Genomic DNA, 19,879 nt, shown 5'->3' with positions numbered 1-19,879 from the left:
GCTGTCCAGGCCTGACAGACTGGGAGGACCTGTTAAGTCCTCCATCCCTAGACCAGCCTCCCACACAGCAAGGACAGTCTCTTACATTTACCTTCAGGGCACTGACTGAACCATCTCACTCTAAGGCAACCAAGGCAGAGCTGAGGACCTGTGCCAGGCTGGGAGCCAGTCCCCTCCCTAAATGGGCCTGAGGGAAGCACCATCCCTGTCCCAATGTGCCGCAAATTTCAGCCCAGGTACACATAGGGAAGGGAGGACGGGGCCTCCCTGCTGGCTGACACTGGAAAAGCGGGACGTGGGAGAAGAGGGAGCGCAGGGCTGGCAGGGGATGCTCCAGGCCCATAGAGAGCTCGGGCTGCACCATGGGGCTTCCCCTCCTGGGCTGGAGGCTGTGCCCTCTGCAGGATCTGAGAAAGTCCAGTCCTGAGATGACACAGCACTGCCCAGGGTGGGTGGCCGGGGCCCAGCAGCAGTCCCCCAGGGAGTGACCACATCACTCGGCCAGGGTCCAGGGAGCCTGGGCCGAGACCTGCCCAGTGCACTGAGGGTGCACCTGGAGCCCACCCCACCTGACACCCCCACAGCACTGAGAGGGTCTGACCTCCCAGCATGCACCTGCCTCTCCCTGCACCCCAGCTGCCCACCCTGCCTGTTCCCTGGCTTCCTCCATCCTGTGCAGCCCATAGACTGTGACCATCTCACCGGCCACTCTGGCCCTCCCTTTGCGTTTGTCCTGTCAAAATCTCTGAGCAAGATCTCCGAGGTCCATCCAAACACCTGCTTTGTCCACTTTTGACTGGGCCTTTGGGCACCACTGGCCCATCCGAGCTGTCCACAGGGCCTTCAATAACGTGCATTGCACCTGACATCTCCCAGCAGTGCTCAGCAGCCCCCGCACCAGGTCCCTGATGACCAGATCCTGCACCTCAGGTCCTCCCTGACCACACCCTCACTGATTAGAACCCCATGACCACGCCCCACTAACCAGGCCCTGCTGCCAGGCCCACAGTGACCAGGACCCTACTGACCAGGACCTTACTGACCAGGACCTCACTGACCAAGTCCTTACTGACAAGGCCTCATTGATCAGGTTCCACCGATCATGACCCCATTGCCTGGCCCCACGGATGAGGCCCCACTGACCAGGCCTCAAGGGAACAGGCTACCACTGACCAGGCCCCTGGCCCAAGGTGACCAGATGCCCCAGACTATGATCCTAGTGAGTAGGCCCCACTGAATAGGCACCCACTGCTCAGATCCCCGCTGACCAGGTCACCCCATAGACCAGTGATACAAAAGCCATCACTGACCGCACTATCTCTGAACAGGCCCCCACCAATTAGGTTCCACTGACCAGGCTGCCCTGATCAGGGCCCCACTGACAAGGGCCTCACTGATGAGGACATGGCCACCAGGACCTGCTGACTAAGTCCCACGTGACCAGGCCTCCACTGAATAGCACCCCTTGACTTGGTCACCACTGACCCACCCCATGCTGACAAGGCCACCACTAAGACCCAGCTGACCAGGTCTCCACTGACAAAGTCCTGCAGCCTAGTTTTACACTGACCAGACACCAAACAAGTGGCTGCCACTAGGTCCCCACTCACCAAGACGCCCACTACTACATCCCCCTAATGAGACTCTCTCTAAGCAGACCCCTGTTGACCATGCCCCCAATAAATAGGCCTCACTGACCAAGTCCCAACTGACTAGGTCCACAGATGAGGCCTACACTGATCAGGGCCCTCCTAACCATACCAGAAGGCCAAGCGACAATGAGAGTGGCCCAAGCGCCCACTTTGCCCTCCCAACCCATCTGCTCCTGGCTGCAGCTTTTGCCTCCTGTCTCCTGCACCCTCCTGGGGCCACACCTTGACAAAGGTGACTTTGGTCAGCTCTCTGGTCCAGACCCCCTAGGTGAGGTGGGCAAAAGAGCACCTGATGGAGCCTTCCGGTCCTCTCATGAGCCTATGGAAGATGCGGCTCCCATGCTCTCCCCATTAGCTTCCCCAGATCCTCGAACCAAGCATCCTCAGAATCTGGCCTCCACCCCACCACCAGGCCCAATGACCACCTCAGTCTCCTCCCTAAGTGCCTCCCAGCCACCACCAGAACCTTCCCTTCTCCTAGAACGCCCCTCACCCGAGCCACCTGCACTTTTCCCTCACCCACCACACACCCCTGATCCTCTGGCCTGCTCTCCGCCTCCTCCAAAAGGCTTCACTGCTCCTCCCCTGCAGGACTCCCCACTCTGATAACTCCATCTAGCTATGACTCAGTGGCACTTCCACTGGGCACTGTCCCTCAAAGCTTGTCTCCACGTGAGGATTTGGTGGCTTCTGTCCCAGCCATCTCAGGTCTTGGCAGCTCAAACAGTCAAGTTTCTGCCTTCTCCTGGTGGCAGGAGACTACCAGAACCTGGTGTGTCTTCAATTCGTCAGTCCAGCAAGATCATCTTTCCTGCCACCCACCAGAGACCTGTCAGATGGAAGCTGGTAGACCATTTTTGCTCAGTTCTGATAGCCAGAATGTCGTGGGGATACAAGTCACAGAAATCAACATTTGAGAGGAAAAAGAAAACGATGGATGATTTCCAAAACAGCCCACAAAAGCACTTGAATTCTTTGGGGAATTTGGTTAAATCATTGGATGCTGAGCAGGACACCACAACCCCAAAACCCTTCTGGAACATGGGAGAGAACTCAAAATAGCTGCCCAGTCCTCAGAAGCTCTCAGATCCTAGGCTTTTGCAGGAAAGTTTTCAGAAGAATTATAGCCAGCTTTTCTGGGGCATCCCCTCTCTGCACAGTGAATCCCTGGTGGCTAATGCCTGGGTCACTGACTGGTCTTACATCCTTACATCAATGAAATGTCCAACGTCTGCCCAATTCAAAGGGAGACTACAATGTCCCCACTGCTTTTTCAGGCCCAGCCCCTGTCCCATCTGGGGCCTGAGTCCCAACCCTTTATTTCATCCACACCCCAATTCCGGCCCACACCTATGGCTCAGGCCCATCTTCAATCCTCTTTCCCAGTCCTATCTCCTGCTTTTCCATCCCCGATTAAGAACACTGGAGTAGCTTGTCCTGTGTCGCAGAATAAAGTGCAAGCTCTCTCCCTACCTGAAACTCAGCACCCTGAACGGCCTTTGTTGAGGAAACAACTAGAAGGTGGGTTGGCTTTACCCTCTAGGGTCCAAAAATCTCAGGACGTCTTTAGTGTCTCTACTCCTAACCTTCCCCAGGAAAGCTTGACATCCATTCTGCCTGAGAACTTTCCAGTCAGTCCTGAACTCCGGAGCAACATATTGAAAAGTGGTTCATTCAACACCAGGGCAAGATTCAAGAGTCTCTGGATCTGATGCAGCTTCAGGACAAATCGCCAGGGACAAGTCAGGCCAGGGGCAAACCCAGGTCCTGGCAGTCCTCCATGTCCACAGGTGAAAGCAGCAAGGAGGCACAGAAGGTGAAGTTCCAGCTAGAGAGGGACCTGTGCCCACATCTGGAGCAAATTCTGGGTGAGACCCCGCAAAATCTATCCAGGGGCATAGAAAGCTTCCCAGGGAAGATTCTGGGGCGACCTCTGAGGAGTCAGAAAGGAACTTGAGGAAACCCTTGAGGAGTGACTCAGAAGGGATTTATTAAGACTCACAGACAGGAATCATATAGAAAACATCCTGAAAGCCCACATGGGTAGGAAGTTGGGCCAGACCAACGAGGGCTTGATCCCCGTGAGTATGCATCGATCCTGGCTTGATGTCAAGCAGGCTCTTCCCGTGTCTAACACCCACGTGAAAACCAACAATCTAGCACCCTAAAAAGTGGGAAAGCCTGTGTGAACACAGCCCAGGTGCTTTCCTTCCTTGAGCCGTGTACTCAACAGGTGCCGGGAGACCATATTTTGAGGTTTTGGGCCAAACACAGGTGGGGTCTACCCCTCAGGGTCATCAAGCCCATTCAGTGCTTTAAACTGGTTTCATCCTTGTGCAATACACAGCTTGCCGGTCCCTCCTCAGCCACCTGTGAATCTGGGGCTGGCTCAAAAGTTGAGGTGGCCACGTTCCTTAGAAAGCCACCAACGGCAAGTCTGAGAAAGCAGGTGCTGACCAAAGCATCTGTTCACATGCCAGAGAGGCTTCAGGCCTCCTCACCTGCATGTAAGCAGTTCCAGAGGGCCCCGCGAGGGATCCCATCTTGGAATGATCATGGGTCCTTGAAGGCTCCTACAGCTGGACAGGAGGGCAGGTGGCCATCTAAGCCCCTCACATACAGCTTCACAAGGCAGCACCCAGCAGAGCAGGAGCTTAGGAGCCCAATCTTCAAGGGCTGGAGAGACCAGGGAGGCAGTGCCACAACCCAGAGTCCCCTTGGCAACCTGTATGATGGCAAACCTCAAAGCCACAAGTAAGGATGTGCGTGATTTCGAGGCTCCAGGGACCAGCAAAAGCTCTCTACTCCCTAGAATGCCTGTCTCCCAAGATCCAAGAAAGCTGTGTCTTAGGGAGGAGGTTGTTAGTGAATTTGAGCCTGGAATGGCCATGAAGTCAGAGACCCAGCGTCACGTTTCTGCCGCTGTTGTGCTCCTTCCAAATGGGCAAGCATCTGTTCTGCCCCATGCTTCAGAGAATTTGGCTTCTCAAGTGCCCCAGGGCCATCTCCAGAGCATGCCTACTGGGAACATGCAGGCTTTCCAGGAGCTACATGACCTCATGGCAGCCAGAAGGAGCAACCTGGGGCACAATGAGCCCAGGAACCCAAACTGTCAAGGCTCATGCAAGAGCCAAAGCCCGATGTTTCCCCCTACTCACAAGAGGGAGAACCCTAGGAAGCCCAACTTAGAAAAACATGAAGAAATGTTTCAAGGATTGAGGACTCCTCAACTTACCCCGGGCAGGAAGACAGAAGACACCCAACAGAATGAAGGCATCCAGCTACTGCCATCAAAGAAACAGCCTCCTTCAATAAGCCACTTTGGAGAAAACATCAAGCAATTTTTTCAGAGGGTTTTTTCAGAGAAAAAAAGCAAGCCAGCACCAGTCACTGCTGAGAGCCAAAAGCCAGTAAAAAACTGATCATGCGTGTACAGCAGCAGTGCTGAAGCTCAGCCGCTCATGACAGCAGTTGGACAGATACTGTAGGAGAAAATGTCACTTTGCCATGCGCACCACACCTCGAAGGTAAATCAGCACCAACTGCAGTTTCAAGCCCCAGTCTGTGGGTTTCCCTGCAACCACAGGCACCCCTTCTACTCAGAACACAGCAGAATGCTGAGCTATGCAGCCAGCAGACAGCAAGCCACCCTCAAGAGCCAGAGTTGTCCCATCAGAGACAGGGAAATTGATCAACAGACCTTGAAAAGTGGCCGGTGCAACAATGAGGGCCTTCACTCTCCCTCTTTCTGTCAGCATTTTAATCACAACTATTTAACAAGTCTCTACAATGGTCTAAACTTTCCCTCATCTTCCGGTCTTCTTCCAAGTCCTCCAAACTCTCCACCCTCTGGCTGTTAGCCACTTCTGAACCTGCTTTTACATTTTCAGCTATCTTTATCACAGCCTGGCAATGTAGAAGGAAAAAAAAGGCCATTTTCAGGAGCAAACTTCAAGAAGACTTCAGATATTTGCATTAAAAAGAAGACCAGTGTTAATAGACAATACGATAGGGAAAAGTCATTGAAGGCATTTCATAGCTTCACTTCGCAGTACTAATTTTCTGTATGATCATAACAAAAGGGGTTAGTTGGCTCATGGTTCTGTAGGCTGTAAAGAAAGCGTAGTAACTTCTGCTTCTGGGAGGACTCAGGAAGCCTCCCCATCATACCAGAAGGACAAGCAGCAATAAAATGTTTCATATGGCAGGAGTAGGAGCAAGACAGAGAGGAAAGAGATATCATACCGTGTTATACAACCAGATCTCATGAGAACTCACTATCACTAGGTCAGCATCAAGAAAAAGGTGCTTAACCATTGGTGAATGATCCACCACCCCACTCACCACCACCCCCAACTGTTTCCAGGCAGAAGACTGATGCAGAGGCAGAGCCTCTTGGAATACCTCTACTAGGGCAGCGCAGAAGGAACATATGGGCTTGAAGGCCCCATGCAGCAGGCCATCATCCTTGAGACCCCAGATTCATAGACCAACCAACAGCCCGCACCCTCAGTATGGAAAAGCTACAGGCACTGAACACCAGCCCAGCCCATGAAAGCATCCATGAGGGCTAAAGCCAGCAAAGCCACAGATGCACTGTTCTAGTAGAGGTTTCCCACGAGCCTCTGCCTCTGCAGCAGGTTACTCCCCCTTCCTACTCCCCACCACCCTCCCACCACCCTATGGCCAGGCTACTTCTCCCCACCCCCCCACCCCTTTCTCCTTACACCCCCACCCACCTCCCATCCATGATTAAATCACCTCCCACCAGGCTTCACCACCAAAATTTGGGATTACAATTCCACATGAGTTTTTTTAGAGAAACACAGCCAAACCATATTATTCCGACCTTGACCATTCCGAATCTCATGTCCTTCTCACAGGGTTAAATACAATCATGCCTTTTCAAAAGTTTCCAAAAGCCTTAACTCATTCCAGCATTAACTCAACTATAAAAAGTTCAAAGTCTCATCCGAGACAAGGCTACAGTATCTTCTGCCTATGAGTCCCTGAAGTTAAAACGGAGTTCTTTTCTTTCAAGGTACAACGATGGTACAGGCATTGGGTAAGCTTTCTTAATCCAAAGGGAAGAAATTTCCCAGAAAAATAACACAAATGGGACCACAGGCCCAATGCACATCCAAAACCCAGCAGACCAGTATTCAGTCTCACAGCTACAAAATTATGATGAGAACTATCAGAAGGACAGCATTAAGGAGATGGTGTTTAACCATTTGTGAAGGATCTGCCCCTACCCCTGTCTTTCACCCCCAATGCTGCCATAATTCCCCCCAATTCTCCCTGCCACCCCCACCTTCCAACCTCCACTCTCCACTATGATTAAATCACCTTCCACCAGCCCCCACCTTTAACATTTCCCATTACAATTCCACATCAGTGGGACACAGAGCCAAGTCATATTATTCTGTCCCTGCCCACTCAAATCTCATGTCTTTCTCACATTGCAAAATACAATGATGCCTTCCCTACAGTCCCCCAAATCTTAACTTATTCCAGCAAATGTCCAAAGCCCAAAGTTTTATCTGAGACAAGGATACAGTCCCTTCTGCCCATGAGCCTCTGAATTATAAAGCAAGTTAACTACTTCCAAGGTACAATGATTGTACAGGCAATGGGTAAGCATTGCCAGCCAATAGAAGAAAAATTGCCTGAAAGAAAAACAAACACTGATGGGACTCACAGGATACATGAACGTCCAAAATGCAGCAGGCCAGTCATTCAATCCTACAGCTCCAAAATCATCCTTTTGGAATCCTTGTCCCACATCCACGGCACAGGGGTGTGAGGGCTGGGTTCCCAAGGCTTTGGGCAGATATGCACCTGTGGGTTTGCAGTGATCAGTCCCCACTGCTGACCTCATGGACAGGGCTGCTGTTGAGTGCCTGTAGCTTTTCCACACAGAGGGGGTAAGCTGTTGGTGGGTCTATGAATCTGGGGTTTGGAGGACGGTGCCTCCCTGTGTGAGGGCTTCAATCCAATATGTCCATTCTTTGCTGCCTTAGTAAAGGTTTCCATGAGGCTCTGCCTCTTGGAAAGGCTTCCGCCTGGACACCCAGGCTTTTCTGTACATCCTCTGGAGTCTAGACACAGGCTCCCAAGCCTCTAGTCTCTTGCTCTGTGAACTTGCTGGCTTAACACTATGTGGAAGCCATCAAGGCTTGGAGCCACCTCTGAAGCAGTGACCCAAGCTGTACCTGTGCAGCTTTCAGCCATGGCTGGAGCTGGAGCTGGAGCTGCACGGATGCAGGCAGCAGTGTCCTGAGGATGCACACAGCAGGGAGGCCATGGAGCTGGCCCAGGAAACCATTTTTCTCTTCTAGGCCCCAGGGCCTGTGACAGCAAGGGTTGCTGCAAAGGTCTCTGAAATGCCTTCAAGGCCTTTTCCCCATTGACTTGGCTATTTGCACTGGGCTCTTTTTTATGCAAATACTCTAAATGTTCCCTAATTTTCCTCCTGAAAATCAGCTTTTCTTTTTGACCATTTGGCTAGGCTGCAAATTTTTTAAATTTTTGAGCTATGCTTCTCATTTAAATAGAAGTTGTAACTTGAGGTCATTTCTTAGGTCGCACATAAGAACACAGGCTGTTTGACGCAGACAGGACACCTCTGGAGCTATGCTGCCTACATATTCATTCCATCAGATACATCCTAAATTATCACTCCCAAGTTCATAGTCTCACCGATCTCCAGGGCAGGGTCACCATGCAGCCACGTTCTTTGTTAAGGCCAATCAAATTTAACTGTGGCTCCTGTTCACAGGAAATCCCTCATTTTCATCTGAGACCTTTTAAGTCTGGCCTTCACTGTCCATCTTTTTATCAGCCTTCTGATCACAAGTATTCAACAATTCTTTTCAGTGGTCCAAACTTTTCCTCATCTTGTTGTCTTCTAAGCGTTCTCAACTCTCCCAACCTCTGTCTTTTACCCACTTCTGAACCTGCTTCTACATTCTCAAGATATCTTTGTCACAGCCTGGTAACGTGGTAAAATAAGAAAAGTCCATTTTCAGGGGGAAGATTCACGAAGGCTTCAGATATTTGCATGAAAAGAAGCTGAGTGTTGGTTGCCAAGACAATGGGGAAAAGGCCTTGAAGGCATTTCATAGCTCCACTTCACAGCACTAATTTTGTGTATAATCATAAAGAAAAGAGGTGTAATTGGCTCACGGTTCTGCAGGCTGTAAAGGAAGCATACTGGCTTTTGCTTCTAGGAGGACTCAGGAAGCCTCCCAATCATATCAGAAGTCCAAGGGGTAAGGAGATGCTTCATATGGCAGGAGTAGAAGCAAGACTAAGAAAGGAAAGGGGTCCCACACCCTGTTATACAACCAGATCTCATCAGAACTCCGTATCACAAGGTCAGCATCAAGAAGATGGTGCTTAACCACTGGTGAAGGATCCGCCCCCCCACACCCACCTCCACCTCCCACCGTTTCCAGGCAGAAGCCTGCTGCAGAGGCAGAGCCAGATTCATAGATCCACCAACAGCTTGCACCCTCAGTGTGGAAAAGCTACAGGCACTCAACACTAGCCCAGTCCATGAGAGCAGCCGTGGGGGCTAAAACTTGCAAAGCCACAGGTGCATTGCCCTAGTAGAGGTTGTCCATGAGGCTGTGTCTCTGCAGCAGGCGACTCCCCACTCTCACTATACCCCACCCTTCCAGCACCCTACAGCCAGCCTACTCCTCCCCACCCTACCCACCTCTTTTTCCTTCCACCCCACCCACCTCTCATCCACGATTAAATCACTCCCACCAGGCCCTCATCCTTCTGTCATTCTCTAATCCCTCCAAACCCTCCCAATCTTTGTTTGCTACCCACTTGGAATCTGCTTCTACTTTTTCAGGTATCTCTATAGCAGGTTGGCTATGTAGTAATAACACAAAACCCGATTTAAGGGGGGAAAATTCAAGATTTCAGAAATTTGCATATAAAGAAGCCCTGTGCTAATAGCCAAGGCAAATGGCAAAAGGCCTTGAAGACATTTCACAGCTCCTCTCCGCAGTTCTAATTTTCTGTATTACCGTAAATAAAAGAGGTTTCATTGACTTGGGATTCCGTCAGCTGTGAAGGAAGCATAGTGTCTTTTGTTTCTGGCAGGAGTCAGGGAGCCTCCTAATTATACCAGAAGGCCAAGGGACAATGAACTGTCTCCTATGGCAGGAGGAGGAGGAAGACAGAGTGAGGAAAGAGGTTCCACAGCCTGTTAAACAACCAGATCTCATAAGAACTCACTCACTATCAGGAAGACAGCATCAAGGGGATGGTGCTTTATCATTCGTGAAGGATCTTCCCACACCATTTTATGATTAAATTTTTTTCCACCTAGGCCCCACCTCTAATGTTAGGGAGTATAGTTCCACATGAGTTTTGATAGGGACATAGAGACAAACCCTATTATTCTGTCCCTGACCCCACGAACTTCACATCCTTCTCACATCGCAAAATACAATCATGCCCTGCCAGCATGAGTCTTAACTCGTTTCAGCATTAACTCAAAGTTACAAAGTCCAAAGTCTCATCTGAGTCAAGGCTACAGTCTCTTTTTCCTATGAGCCTCTGAAATAAAAAGCAAGTTCACTACTTCTAAGGTACAATGATGGTAAAGACATTGTGTAAACTTTTCATATCCAAAAGGAAGACATTTCCCAGAAAGTTTCTTACTTCTATCTGAGGCCTCCTCAGCCTGGCCTTCACTGTCCATGTTTCTGTCAGGATTTTTGTCACAACCATTTAACCAGTCTAAGATGGTCCAACATTTTCTCATCTATCTGTCTTCTTTTGAGCCCTCCAAACTCTTCCAACCTCTGTCCATTACCTAGTTCCAAAGCTGCTTCCACACTTTCAGGTATCTTTATAGCAATGCTCCAGTCCTCATTTGCCATTTTCTGTATGATTCATTTTGAAAAAGGTTTAATTGGCTCATGGTTCTGCAGGGTGGACAGGAAGCACAGTGGCTTCTGCTTCTGGGAGACCTCAGAGATCTTTCAATCTTCGGACAAGGTGAAGAAAGACAGAGTTGTCTCACATGGCAAGAGGAAAACACGCAGAGTAGGGAGGTGACATAGAGTTTTCAATGACCAGATCTCATGAGAAGTCACTCATGATCGTGAGGACAGTAGCAAGAGGATGGTGCTAAACCATTCATGAGAAATTTGCCTTCAGGATTCAATCACCTTAGACCAGGATCCACCTTCAACATCAGGAAATATAATTCAACATGAGATTTGGTGGGGACGCATATTCAAACTGCATCACCGATCTTGGAATATAAAGACATCCACAGCAGGCTTTATCCAGCCAGCTTCTTTGAGACTCTTCACAGGGTTTGAGGTCTACAGCATATATACTAAAATATTCATCCTTCAAAAAGCAATAAAATAAGTGGCATCATTCTTCCAAAAGTTACAATGGTAGTGTAGGCATTCATAGCATGGTTTACTTCATGTTTGCTACTCTTTCTATTCTATCACCATATTAACTGTTTCCTACACAATTCTACATTCAGCTGTGTTTCAGTTGAGAACAAAACCATCCTTGTCCTACCACCAATAGCTGGCACTAGCTCTTTGCTAGTGTTATTATTCTGCTGTAGAAAGTATCCTTGAACTGGAAACAGTCCACAGTGGAGTATCTAGTCATTCAACACTATCAATTCCTGGGTGACTTTTTGAAAAAACAGTATCTCTTGTTGCAAGAAATCCTGTATCTGTGAGTTCATGTCTCTCACTCAAATTGGATGGAAGTGGTGAATTTCAGCCATAGTGTCCCAAAAAATCCTGTTCCTGTGATTCTGACGTTATCAGCCTCTGCACCTCTGTCTTCCCTTCTGCCACATGTTGCCTACTCTCCATGACTTTGGTAAGAGCTTCCTTGTGTATGTGGATGATGTCCAGGATGTTGGTCTAGTGTCCCTGAGACAGCACTAAGAGGGCCATGACTGGGTCCAGTTCCTGGCTGGGCTCATTGGCAAAGAGCTCACCGATGGTGTTGAAGGCATCTCTGGTGAAGTGATGGCCTGTTCCAGCTCCAAGGCCTGGCTGAGGCAGAAGAAGAACTGGCTGCCTTCTGATGCTCTTTCTTAAAGCCTGTGACCATGATCAACTTGCATGTCAACTCATTGGCTGTGAATTTGAGCTGAGTGCCCTGTTGTCCATCTTCTGGATGAAGCACTCGAAGTCATCAATTTTGCTCTCCCACTCCTAAAGGTTGGGGGCCACCCTAGGGGTGGGCTCAGGGTCAGGAAGAAGCTGGAACTCACCACCTCATCCTTCTCAGCCTTCCTCTTGCCCTGTCTCCAGGCTGTCTTTTCAGCACTGGTGGGGCACATCAGGAAGTGATGGAAGATGTGGCACTGTGCCTGCACCCAGAAGCTGGCCGTGTGGTTCATCCACCAGATTGGGCCCTTTCTGCACTTGAACATAGAGTCCTCCTCAAGATGGCCTGTGGTCTGCCTCTTGGCACCCAAGAAGCCCACAGTGCTGTAGGAGCCCTGATGCACAGACTGGAGCCCCAAAGGCGGCACACACCCTGCTCCTGAGCCTGCTGCTCATTTCCTCTATGTAGCTCCATTTGTAGCACAGCTGTTGCACTGAGGCCTGTGCATGCCAGGCAAGGCCAAGCTGGCTCAAAGAGCAACCAGCCACCTCTGCAAGGGTGTGCCAGGAGCAGGTGGACCAGCCACCAACCTCACCTGCTGCCAAGTCAGGATAAATCAGTTATTCTGCCCTGGAGGTAGGGCCCCAGTGCCATCTGCTTTTCCTCAGGCCTCCGCTCCATCAGCCATCAGGTGGCAGCCACTCAGGCTGTGGGAATCTGGCCACTCCTGCTTCCTTGAGTGGGTGAGGCTGATGGCTGGTCCACCTGCTCCAGGCACAATCTTGCAACACAATCTTGGCAATGTCCCTCTTCAACATATAATTTCCATACATCACATCCTTCTTTTTTCCATAACTTTGAGGATCCTAAATAAAAAAGAAATTTTTAGCTAACACTCAATAAAATAACATATCATGGTTATTTCTGAAGTGAAAGAACAACCTGTACATTCATGTAATTAAAAGTTGCTGTAAGTGGATATCCAACTGGAGAAAAAGTTGAAGCAAAACCTTGAACCTTAGAGAGCATACATTATAAAAAGTTCAAAAATTTATTTTAAGTCTATGAATCCATAAAAGTAAACATACACACACACACTAGAGAATTTTTAAGAATATCAGAATTGGAAAAGCCTTCCTCTGAATTATAACAACTCAAAACATAAAGTAAAATATGAACAAATTTGACTAAATTAAAATACTGGGAAAAGAAAACTGCATTTATACTCTACCATCTAACCCAGACACCACCCTATAGTAAGAGCTTTACCTCTCAGTTTTAAAAGTTCTGTTTCCTTGATAATATTCTATTGTGATTTGACTCAACATTTTTTAGTCAGTTATAAGAATTACATTTACTAAATAATAAATCTAGATATTGTACTAAACACTTCTACATACATACATTGATGAACTTATTTAGTTATCACAGTCCTTAAAAAGAGAGGTTAAAAATATAAGCAAGCTGCAAGATTTTCCCCAGGACTTCAGACTCTACTTCTAGTTCTCCATCGGATCACAGTTACTTTTGTGGTGTAAATATATCAACACAAAAACAGAGAAACAAAAAGGCACAGGCATAAAATGTGTCTTCTGTCTTTGTCACCTGGATTCTCTATGAAATAGCCAGATTGAGAGGATGTGACCTTGCGGGGCTTCAGAAACAGAAAAGAAGCTTTCCCTTGTCTGCACTAAGCTATTCTTTTCCCCACTGCCTTTTATCCTTATTTTTCATTTTGTTCCTGGATATCAAAAAAGTGAAGGTGCTCACTGAAATAGAGGAACCAAAGTTAGCCACAACACAAGGAGCCGAGTGAAACTGCTGAGTTGCTAGTGCAGAATCCTGGAAAATGAGATGTTCCTTAAATTTACATTCAATTACCACAAAAGTTTATAGCTGGAAGATATACAGTATAGTTGTCCACTCTAGCCCCATTATCTACTTGATAATGGAAGTAAAACCAAGAAATATTAAGTAACTCACCCAAAGCTCCTAAGGTGGCATTACCTAGCATTTCATGGCACCAAAAGAGAAGATACAATTACATATCACTGAATTGCATAAATTACCAGATAAATATATCAAATTAGTCAGATAAATTAAAAGTGTGACTTTGGCAAAGCTATTTAATGGCTCAGAGGGTGGTGGGGGGCCTCATCTGCTTTTACTTTGAAAGAAGAAAATCTCTAGATTTTTGTGTATCTTTACAATGCAATGTATAGAAGTCAGCTTTCTACTATAGAGCCAAATGCTAAATTTTTGGCTGAGGAGTTATGCTACTTATATGATAAAATCATACATGTCAAAACTTACCATATTTTATTAAACAACATAATGTAAAAGTCTGACTCAATAGAAACATCGGAGAGTGGTGATTTTTTTTAAATATGCAAAAGTATAAGTATTTGTTTCTAAAAATATTTTAAAAGGCCATGATGGAATTGTAAGTTTAAGAAGTTTGAGTCAAACAGATAAACTTGCATGCATGAAAGCACATTAAACAGACTTGTTTGGCTGGGAATATTTGTTGCAACTCTCAAGGTCAGCTACATTTTCATGTCTGTTCTCAGTCACTGCTTCCCTCCCATTGTATTACCATTTTATCATTTAAATAAATGTAATTCATTTTTAAATGAATATAGAAAAAAAATCTAGAGATTATTTCTTTAGCAATTTCCTTTATGCTTATCTGGTTCAGAAGGGTCACATGGTATATGGCTAAATAATTTTCCCAGCCCATATGCCACCTAGAAGACTGACAGTGAGACTTAGGTTGAACAAAGATTATGAGAATGTTTTCCAGAACTGTCATTTAGATAGCAGCACTAATCTTCTTTGACACATAATTATACATTTAGATAACCCCACTGTAACTATACACATGAGATTATCTTGAGTAGAAAACCAGAATGAATCAGATAATTTATACAAAGAGAAGCAGCAAGAGAACCTCTTTCTTTTTGTAGTTGAACTTTCTTTCTTCAAAGCCAGGAACTCTACTTGCAACATGCCCACCTCATTCTTAAGCCTTTGCATATCTTGCTGTAAGTCTTCTTCTAGCTATGCTTTTGATGGTCTGTCACCATGTGGTGGAGAATAACTCGTATTTTCTCATTTAGGTTTCATGCTTTTATAGATATTAGCAGTGGGACTGTCACCTGTGGGTCCCTGAAACACACTTGCCAGTCATCTTCTAAGCTTTAGAAGAGATTCTAAGTTCCATATGGCTTGTGGAACAAGCGCTATATTGGTTTTCTGTTTTTTAAGTGTCTGTAACAGCAGAAATACTGTGGCTTTCTTTCTAGCTGTATCACATGCTTAATTTCTTTGGAGTGAGCACAAATCAAAAAGACTTCTTGGATCTATAGACTGAGGCCAATGTCTAATGTCTAATTTCCAATCAGTGGTATTTTGGTTTATATTTTCTTGTCATTTGCATATCAAACTCTTGGTCTTCTTTCATTTCAACCATAACTACTGGGTTCCTTAATTTTTCAATTTCTGTATCATTACAACAATTCTCTTCATCTCTGTGAGAAATAGGCTACATGTCTGGTTTGTTATAATTTTTACAGTCTGATTTATTTTCACTTGAATAAAGCTTAGTAGATGACTAGCAAGTGTGTTGGAGGGACCCAGAGTATAAATGTAATGACAAGACCTGAGTGAGATGGGCTCCTTCTGTTCAGACAATGCCTGGAATACCACAGAGTTAGACACTCCAGGCGCATCTGCTTCCTCACTATCGGGGATAGGATTCATCAGATTACAGGGCACTCCCTTTAAGTTTGTCCCTCTTTAGAGTTACAATGTAAGAGCTCTTCCTCAGGACAAACAGTAATTTTGAATTTTTCCAAACTTTCACCAATCTTCAGTTGAACTTTTTTGCAATGAAAAAAAAATTTTTTTTTTTTGAGACGGACTTTCACTTTTGTTGCCCAGACTGGAGTGCAATGGCGTGATCTTGGCTCACCGCAACCTCTGCCTTTCGGGTTCAAGCGGTTCTCCTGACTCAGTGCCCCGAGTAGCTGGGATTACAGGCATGCGCCACCACGTCCAGCTAATTTTGTATTTTTAGTAGAGATGGAGTTTCTCCATGTTGGTCAGGCTGGTCTCGAACTCCTGACCTCAGGTGATCCGCCCACCTTGGGGCCTCCCAAAGTGCTGGGATTACAGGCATAAGCCCCCGCACCTGGCCTTGTAATGAATTTTAAAGGAAGTCCTGAATATACAGATATATCCTCTTTATTACAATTCTTACTGAGTTCTGGTTCTTGAGACATTTTTTGAAGATGCGAAAGTGGAAAATTAATTCGCTTGTTTTGTTTATCAGATGTCTTTTCTGACAGGGTGCATGTTTTAAAATTAACTTTATTCTAAATTAAGTATGAACAAAAAAATAGAAAATAATTAAAATTTAACTGTGAAACTTAATCTATGTTTTACTACCCCTAAGTTACTGGATTATAACTAAGAAGTAATTAATTTGCCTTGGCTTAACATAGGAGGAAAACATGAACCAGCAAGCTTTAACTCACTGTTTGTTTGGACTAAACTTAATTCATTATGAATTAAATCTGCCAGAAATGGGTTCACAGATGATATGTAGTATTCTAAAGGCTTTCTCTCTTAATAGGATTTTTACCTCAGCATACCACAAATAGTGAACCCCTACAGTGAATTCACATTTCTGAGGATTAACTAAAGAGTAGGCAAATGCTAATTTATTAGAAGCCAAAATGAATACCAATCAGAAAGAGAAGAAAATTTTTAGATTCTACTTCAAATGCTATACTGTAATATGATAGTGTTATCTAGATAGGTTATCTGCTTATATCCAGGTCTAATATATTCCAAGCTCCACTAGTGACAGTGGGTTAAAAAACTTTAATAACATTTACTATTTATGTTAAAATAAGGAAGTTATTGTTTGTACCCTGACACCAAAGTCCTATTCTGGAAGGCATAATTCTATCAATAGGCAGTTGGGTTGATTTTATGACCCCATCCTCTCCCTGAACATAGATATTGAAGGCAACCAGAAACCAAAAAACAGAAGTCTTTAACCTCAGCACTGATGACCGGCAACATAAAACTGCAAAGTTTGAACCACTAGGAATGACGATTCCTTTAGCATGAGGTGAACTCAGTGGCCATCACTGTTCAATTGTTCATAATTTCTCTTGCTTAGTAATACGACTCCATTTTTGATGTTACCTTCTTTATCATGAAGAAGGTTATAAAAATAAAAGAGCAAAGAGAGTTCTGGAAATTTCTGGCCTCAATTCCAAGGGTACAGATAGCTACGAGTTACTACAGACTATAAGAATATTTTAAATTTCATAACTGGATAAAATGTTTTAAAATTAAATATGAAATTAAGCTCTGTTGGATTCTAAAAGGATTGTCTAAAAGGTCATTTCATTTGGACTATGCTATGTTATTAAAGAAAATCAAACAAACCAATCTTAAACCAGAAATTTAAATTGTTATATACCTGTGGCTGTTTATTCTCACTTCTTTCAAGTGTTTCTTGCCTTTCCTCTGAAGTCATTTTTAAGTCACATTCTGCTGACAAATCCATATGTTTAGTTAAAATGAATGACTTAGAACAGTTAGAAAAAGACCATAATCTTTATAAAAATTGATAAAAAATATCATACACTTTTATTTTATAAATTGAGAGTTTAAATGAAGCTTACTGGAATATTTACATTTTTAAGAAACACATCTAATTATCTAAAACTTAACAAACCACTTGGGGAGACACTAGATATCAGCAGGTTCAAGCCATGCAAAAGTCTCAGGGTCATCCAAAAATTATTCTACCCAATATTAAAAAAAAACTGCTGGAAACAAAACAAAACTTAAAAATACAGTAAAAACATATAAAGTAACACTTTACTATTCTCTACTTCATAATAGTATCTTTTTAACAACATGCTAAGTGAGTGGTTATTTACTAACAATTTGCAAAATTTTTGTTAGCGTTATACCTTTACAGTGTACTCCCTGTTTTTTACATCTGAAATGTTTTCCTCTGCTATTCTGACAAATTTATTTTGTGTTTTAAGACTCAGAATGTAGGCTGGGCACAGTAGCTCACACCTGTAATCCCAGCACTTTGGAAGGCCCAGGTGGGATAACTGCTTGAAGCCAGGAGTTTAAGACCAGCCTGGAGACCATAGTGAAACTCTGACTCTATAGAAAATTTGCCAGGCATGGTGGTGTGTGCCTGTAGTCCCAGCTACTCAAGAGGTTGAGGCAAGAGGATCCCTTAAGCCCAGGAGTTTGAGTTTGCAGTAAAGTCTCGATCATGCCATTGCACTCCACTCTGGGTGACAGAGTAAGAACTTGTTTCCAAAAACAGAAAAAGAAAAAAGAAAAAAAAAAAGGCTCAAAATGCTATGTGAAGTCCTCTCTGAATCTGGCTATCTTTCTCCACATACACAGGTGTCTCCTTCCTTGGGACTCCCTTAGTACTTTGTCCATTTTTCTAGTGCCACTTCACCATCTGAGCTGCACATCATGTCTTTGCATGTCTATCCCCTTTGTTGCTAGACTGTAGCAATCATCTTTGTATAAACAGTCTTTATTTTACTAAATATTTATTGAGTTCCTGCTAAGTGGCAGACAGTGGGGTTTAAAGAATGAGAATAAAAGCTGTCAGGGATGGCTTTTCTAGAGATCATGCCTGGGCTGAGACTTAGACAGTGAGGTTCACCAGAATAAAAGAGGCAGAGGGCAGCAATGATAACACATGCCAGGCAGTGGCAAGAGAGGGAAAGAAGCCTCCCAGAGCGTATGTATTTGTCTACATGAGAGGGATGGTTACAGGGGCATTACCAGCAGCTCAGTAATGCCAGAAGAAAGGGCAGACAGAGAGAGGGCTGCAGAAGGAGATCTGGGCAGAAGCCAGTTTCTGAAAGCCTTATATATATAAACCAACTATTTTTGTTGTTTCTTAAATTTTAAAAAAAGCAAAACAAATTTAAAAAGCATAATTCCAAGAAAAAGACCAACATTTTATTTTATTGTATCTTATCTTATTTGACCTGATTTTTCTTAGAGATGGGGTCTCACTGTGCCACCCAGGCTACAGTGTAATGTTGCTATCACAGCTAACTGCAGGCTCAAACTTCTAGGCTCAAGTAGTTCTCCTGCTTCAGCCTCCCAAGTAGCTGGGATCACAGATGCAGAACACCACACCCAGCTACATTAAAAAAAAAAAAAAATAGACACAGGTTCTGGCTACGTTGCCCAGGCTGCTGGACCTCCTAGCCTCAAGGGATCCTTCTATCTCAGCCTCCAACACTGCAGGGATTACAGGCAGGAGCCACCATCCTCAACAACACCAATATTTTCAAATGAATGAACTGGAGCTCTATCATTTTATTTTATCATGGATGGGTGAAAACCTTGTAATACACTCATGTACTCCATGGATTTGTGACAAGGAAACTAGCATTAACTATGGCTGAAGCTTCCCTTGTCTCCCAGTCTCTTTACATGGTTAAGAGTAGAGACACTCAAGTGTCTTACCTTTTGCACCTTTTCTTTTTTTCAAATTTGCAGGCTTCATAGCTGCTGTTTCTGTCAAACATGCAAGCTTGTTAGATATTCCTTTGGGAAAACATCATCCCTCTGCCTCCTTACCTGGCAAAGTTTCACTTACTCTGCATGCTTCCCCTAAATCCTACCCATTTTTCAGAAGCTTGCAGTCATCACCACAAATTTAAAAGTGCATAGGATCTAATGAACATAATAAATACCTAGTAAATAATAACTACATGTTTCCAGGTGACATCTATCCTCCATCTATCCTCTACATAATGGGTCAGCACACTGCAGACCACAGGCCAAATCCTGCCTACCATATGTTTTTTCCTAATGAAGTTTTATGAGAGTACAGTCATGCCTATTCACTGACATGCTACCTATGACTGCTTTCACACTACAATGGCAGGGTTGAGTAGCTACAACAGAGACCACATGGCCTTCAGCTGCTTAAATCGTTCTTGAAAAAGAGAGAGAGAGAGAGAGACCACATGGCCTAAAATATTTCCTATTTGGCCCTTTACAGAAACAGCTTGCCAATCCCTGCTTTA

At 45.1% G+C, this 19,879-nt stretch overlaps 1 protein-coding gene and 1 pseudogene across 1 annotated transcript in view; one reads left to right on the top strand and one right to left on the bottom strand.

Moving 5' to 3' along the window:
- Positions 1–1,778: 1,778 nt before the first annotated feature.
- On the top strand, positions 1,779–5,512 carry LOC129043519 (spermatogenesis-associated protein 31A6-like; annotated as a pseudogene).
- Positions 5,469–19,879, bottom strand: part of LOC129043716 (putative ankyrin repeat domain-containing protein 19) — a 39,758-nt gene continuing 25,347 nt past the window's right edge. The window contains exons 14-17 of the mRNA XM_054500605.1: positions 19,314–19,364; positions 17,269–17,339; positions 10,338–12,637; positions 5,469–5,558 (exon numbers count right to left, since the gene is read on the bottom strand). Coding sequence (XP_054356580.1) covers positions 12,452–12,637; positions 17,269–17,339; positions 19,314–19,364 — 308 coding nt within the window. The 3' untranslated portion in view covers positions 5,469–5,558; positions 10,338–12,451. The remainder of the gene's footprint in view (positions 5,559–10,337; positions 12,638–17,268; positions 17,340–19,313; positions 19,365–19,879) is intronic.

Source organism: Pongo pygmaeus, chromosome 13 (assembly GCF_028885625.2).
Source record: "Pongo pygmaeus isolate AG05252 chromosome 13, NHGRI_mPonPyg2-v2.0_pri, whole genome shotgun sequence".
In the NCBI taxonomy this organism is placed as follows: Eukaryota; Metazoa; Chordata; class Mammalia; order Primates; family Hominidae; genus Pongo; species Pongo pygmaeus.
Note: the sequence above shows the minus strand (reverse complement) of the source record. Positions and strands in the feature narration are given on the sequence as shown.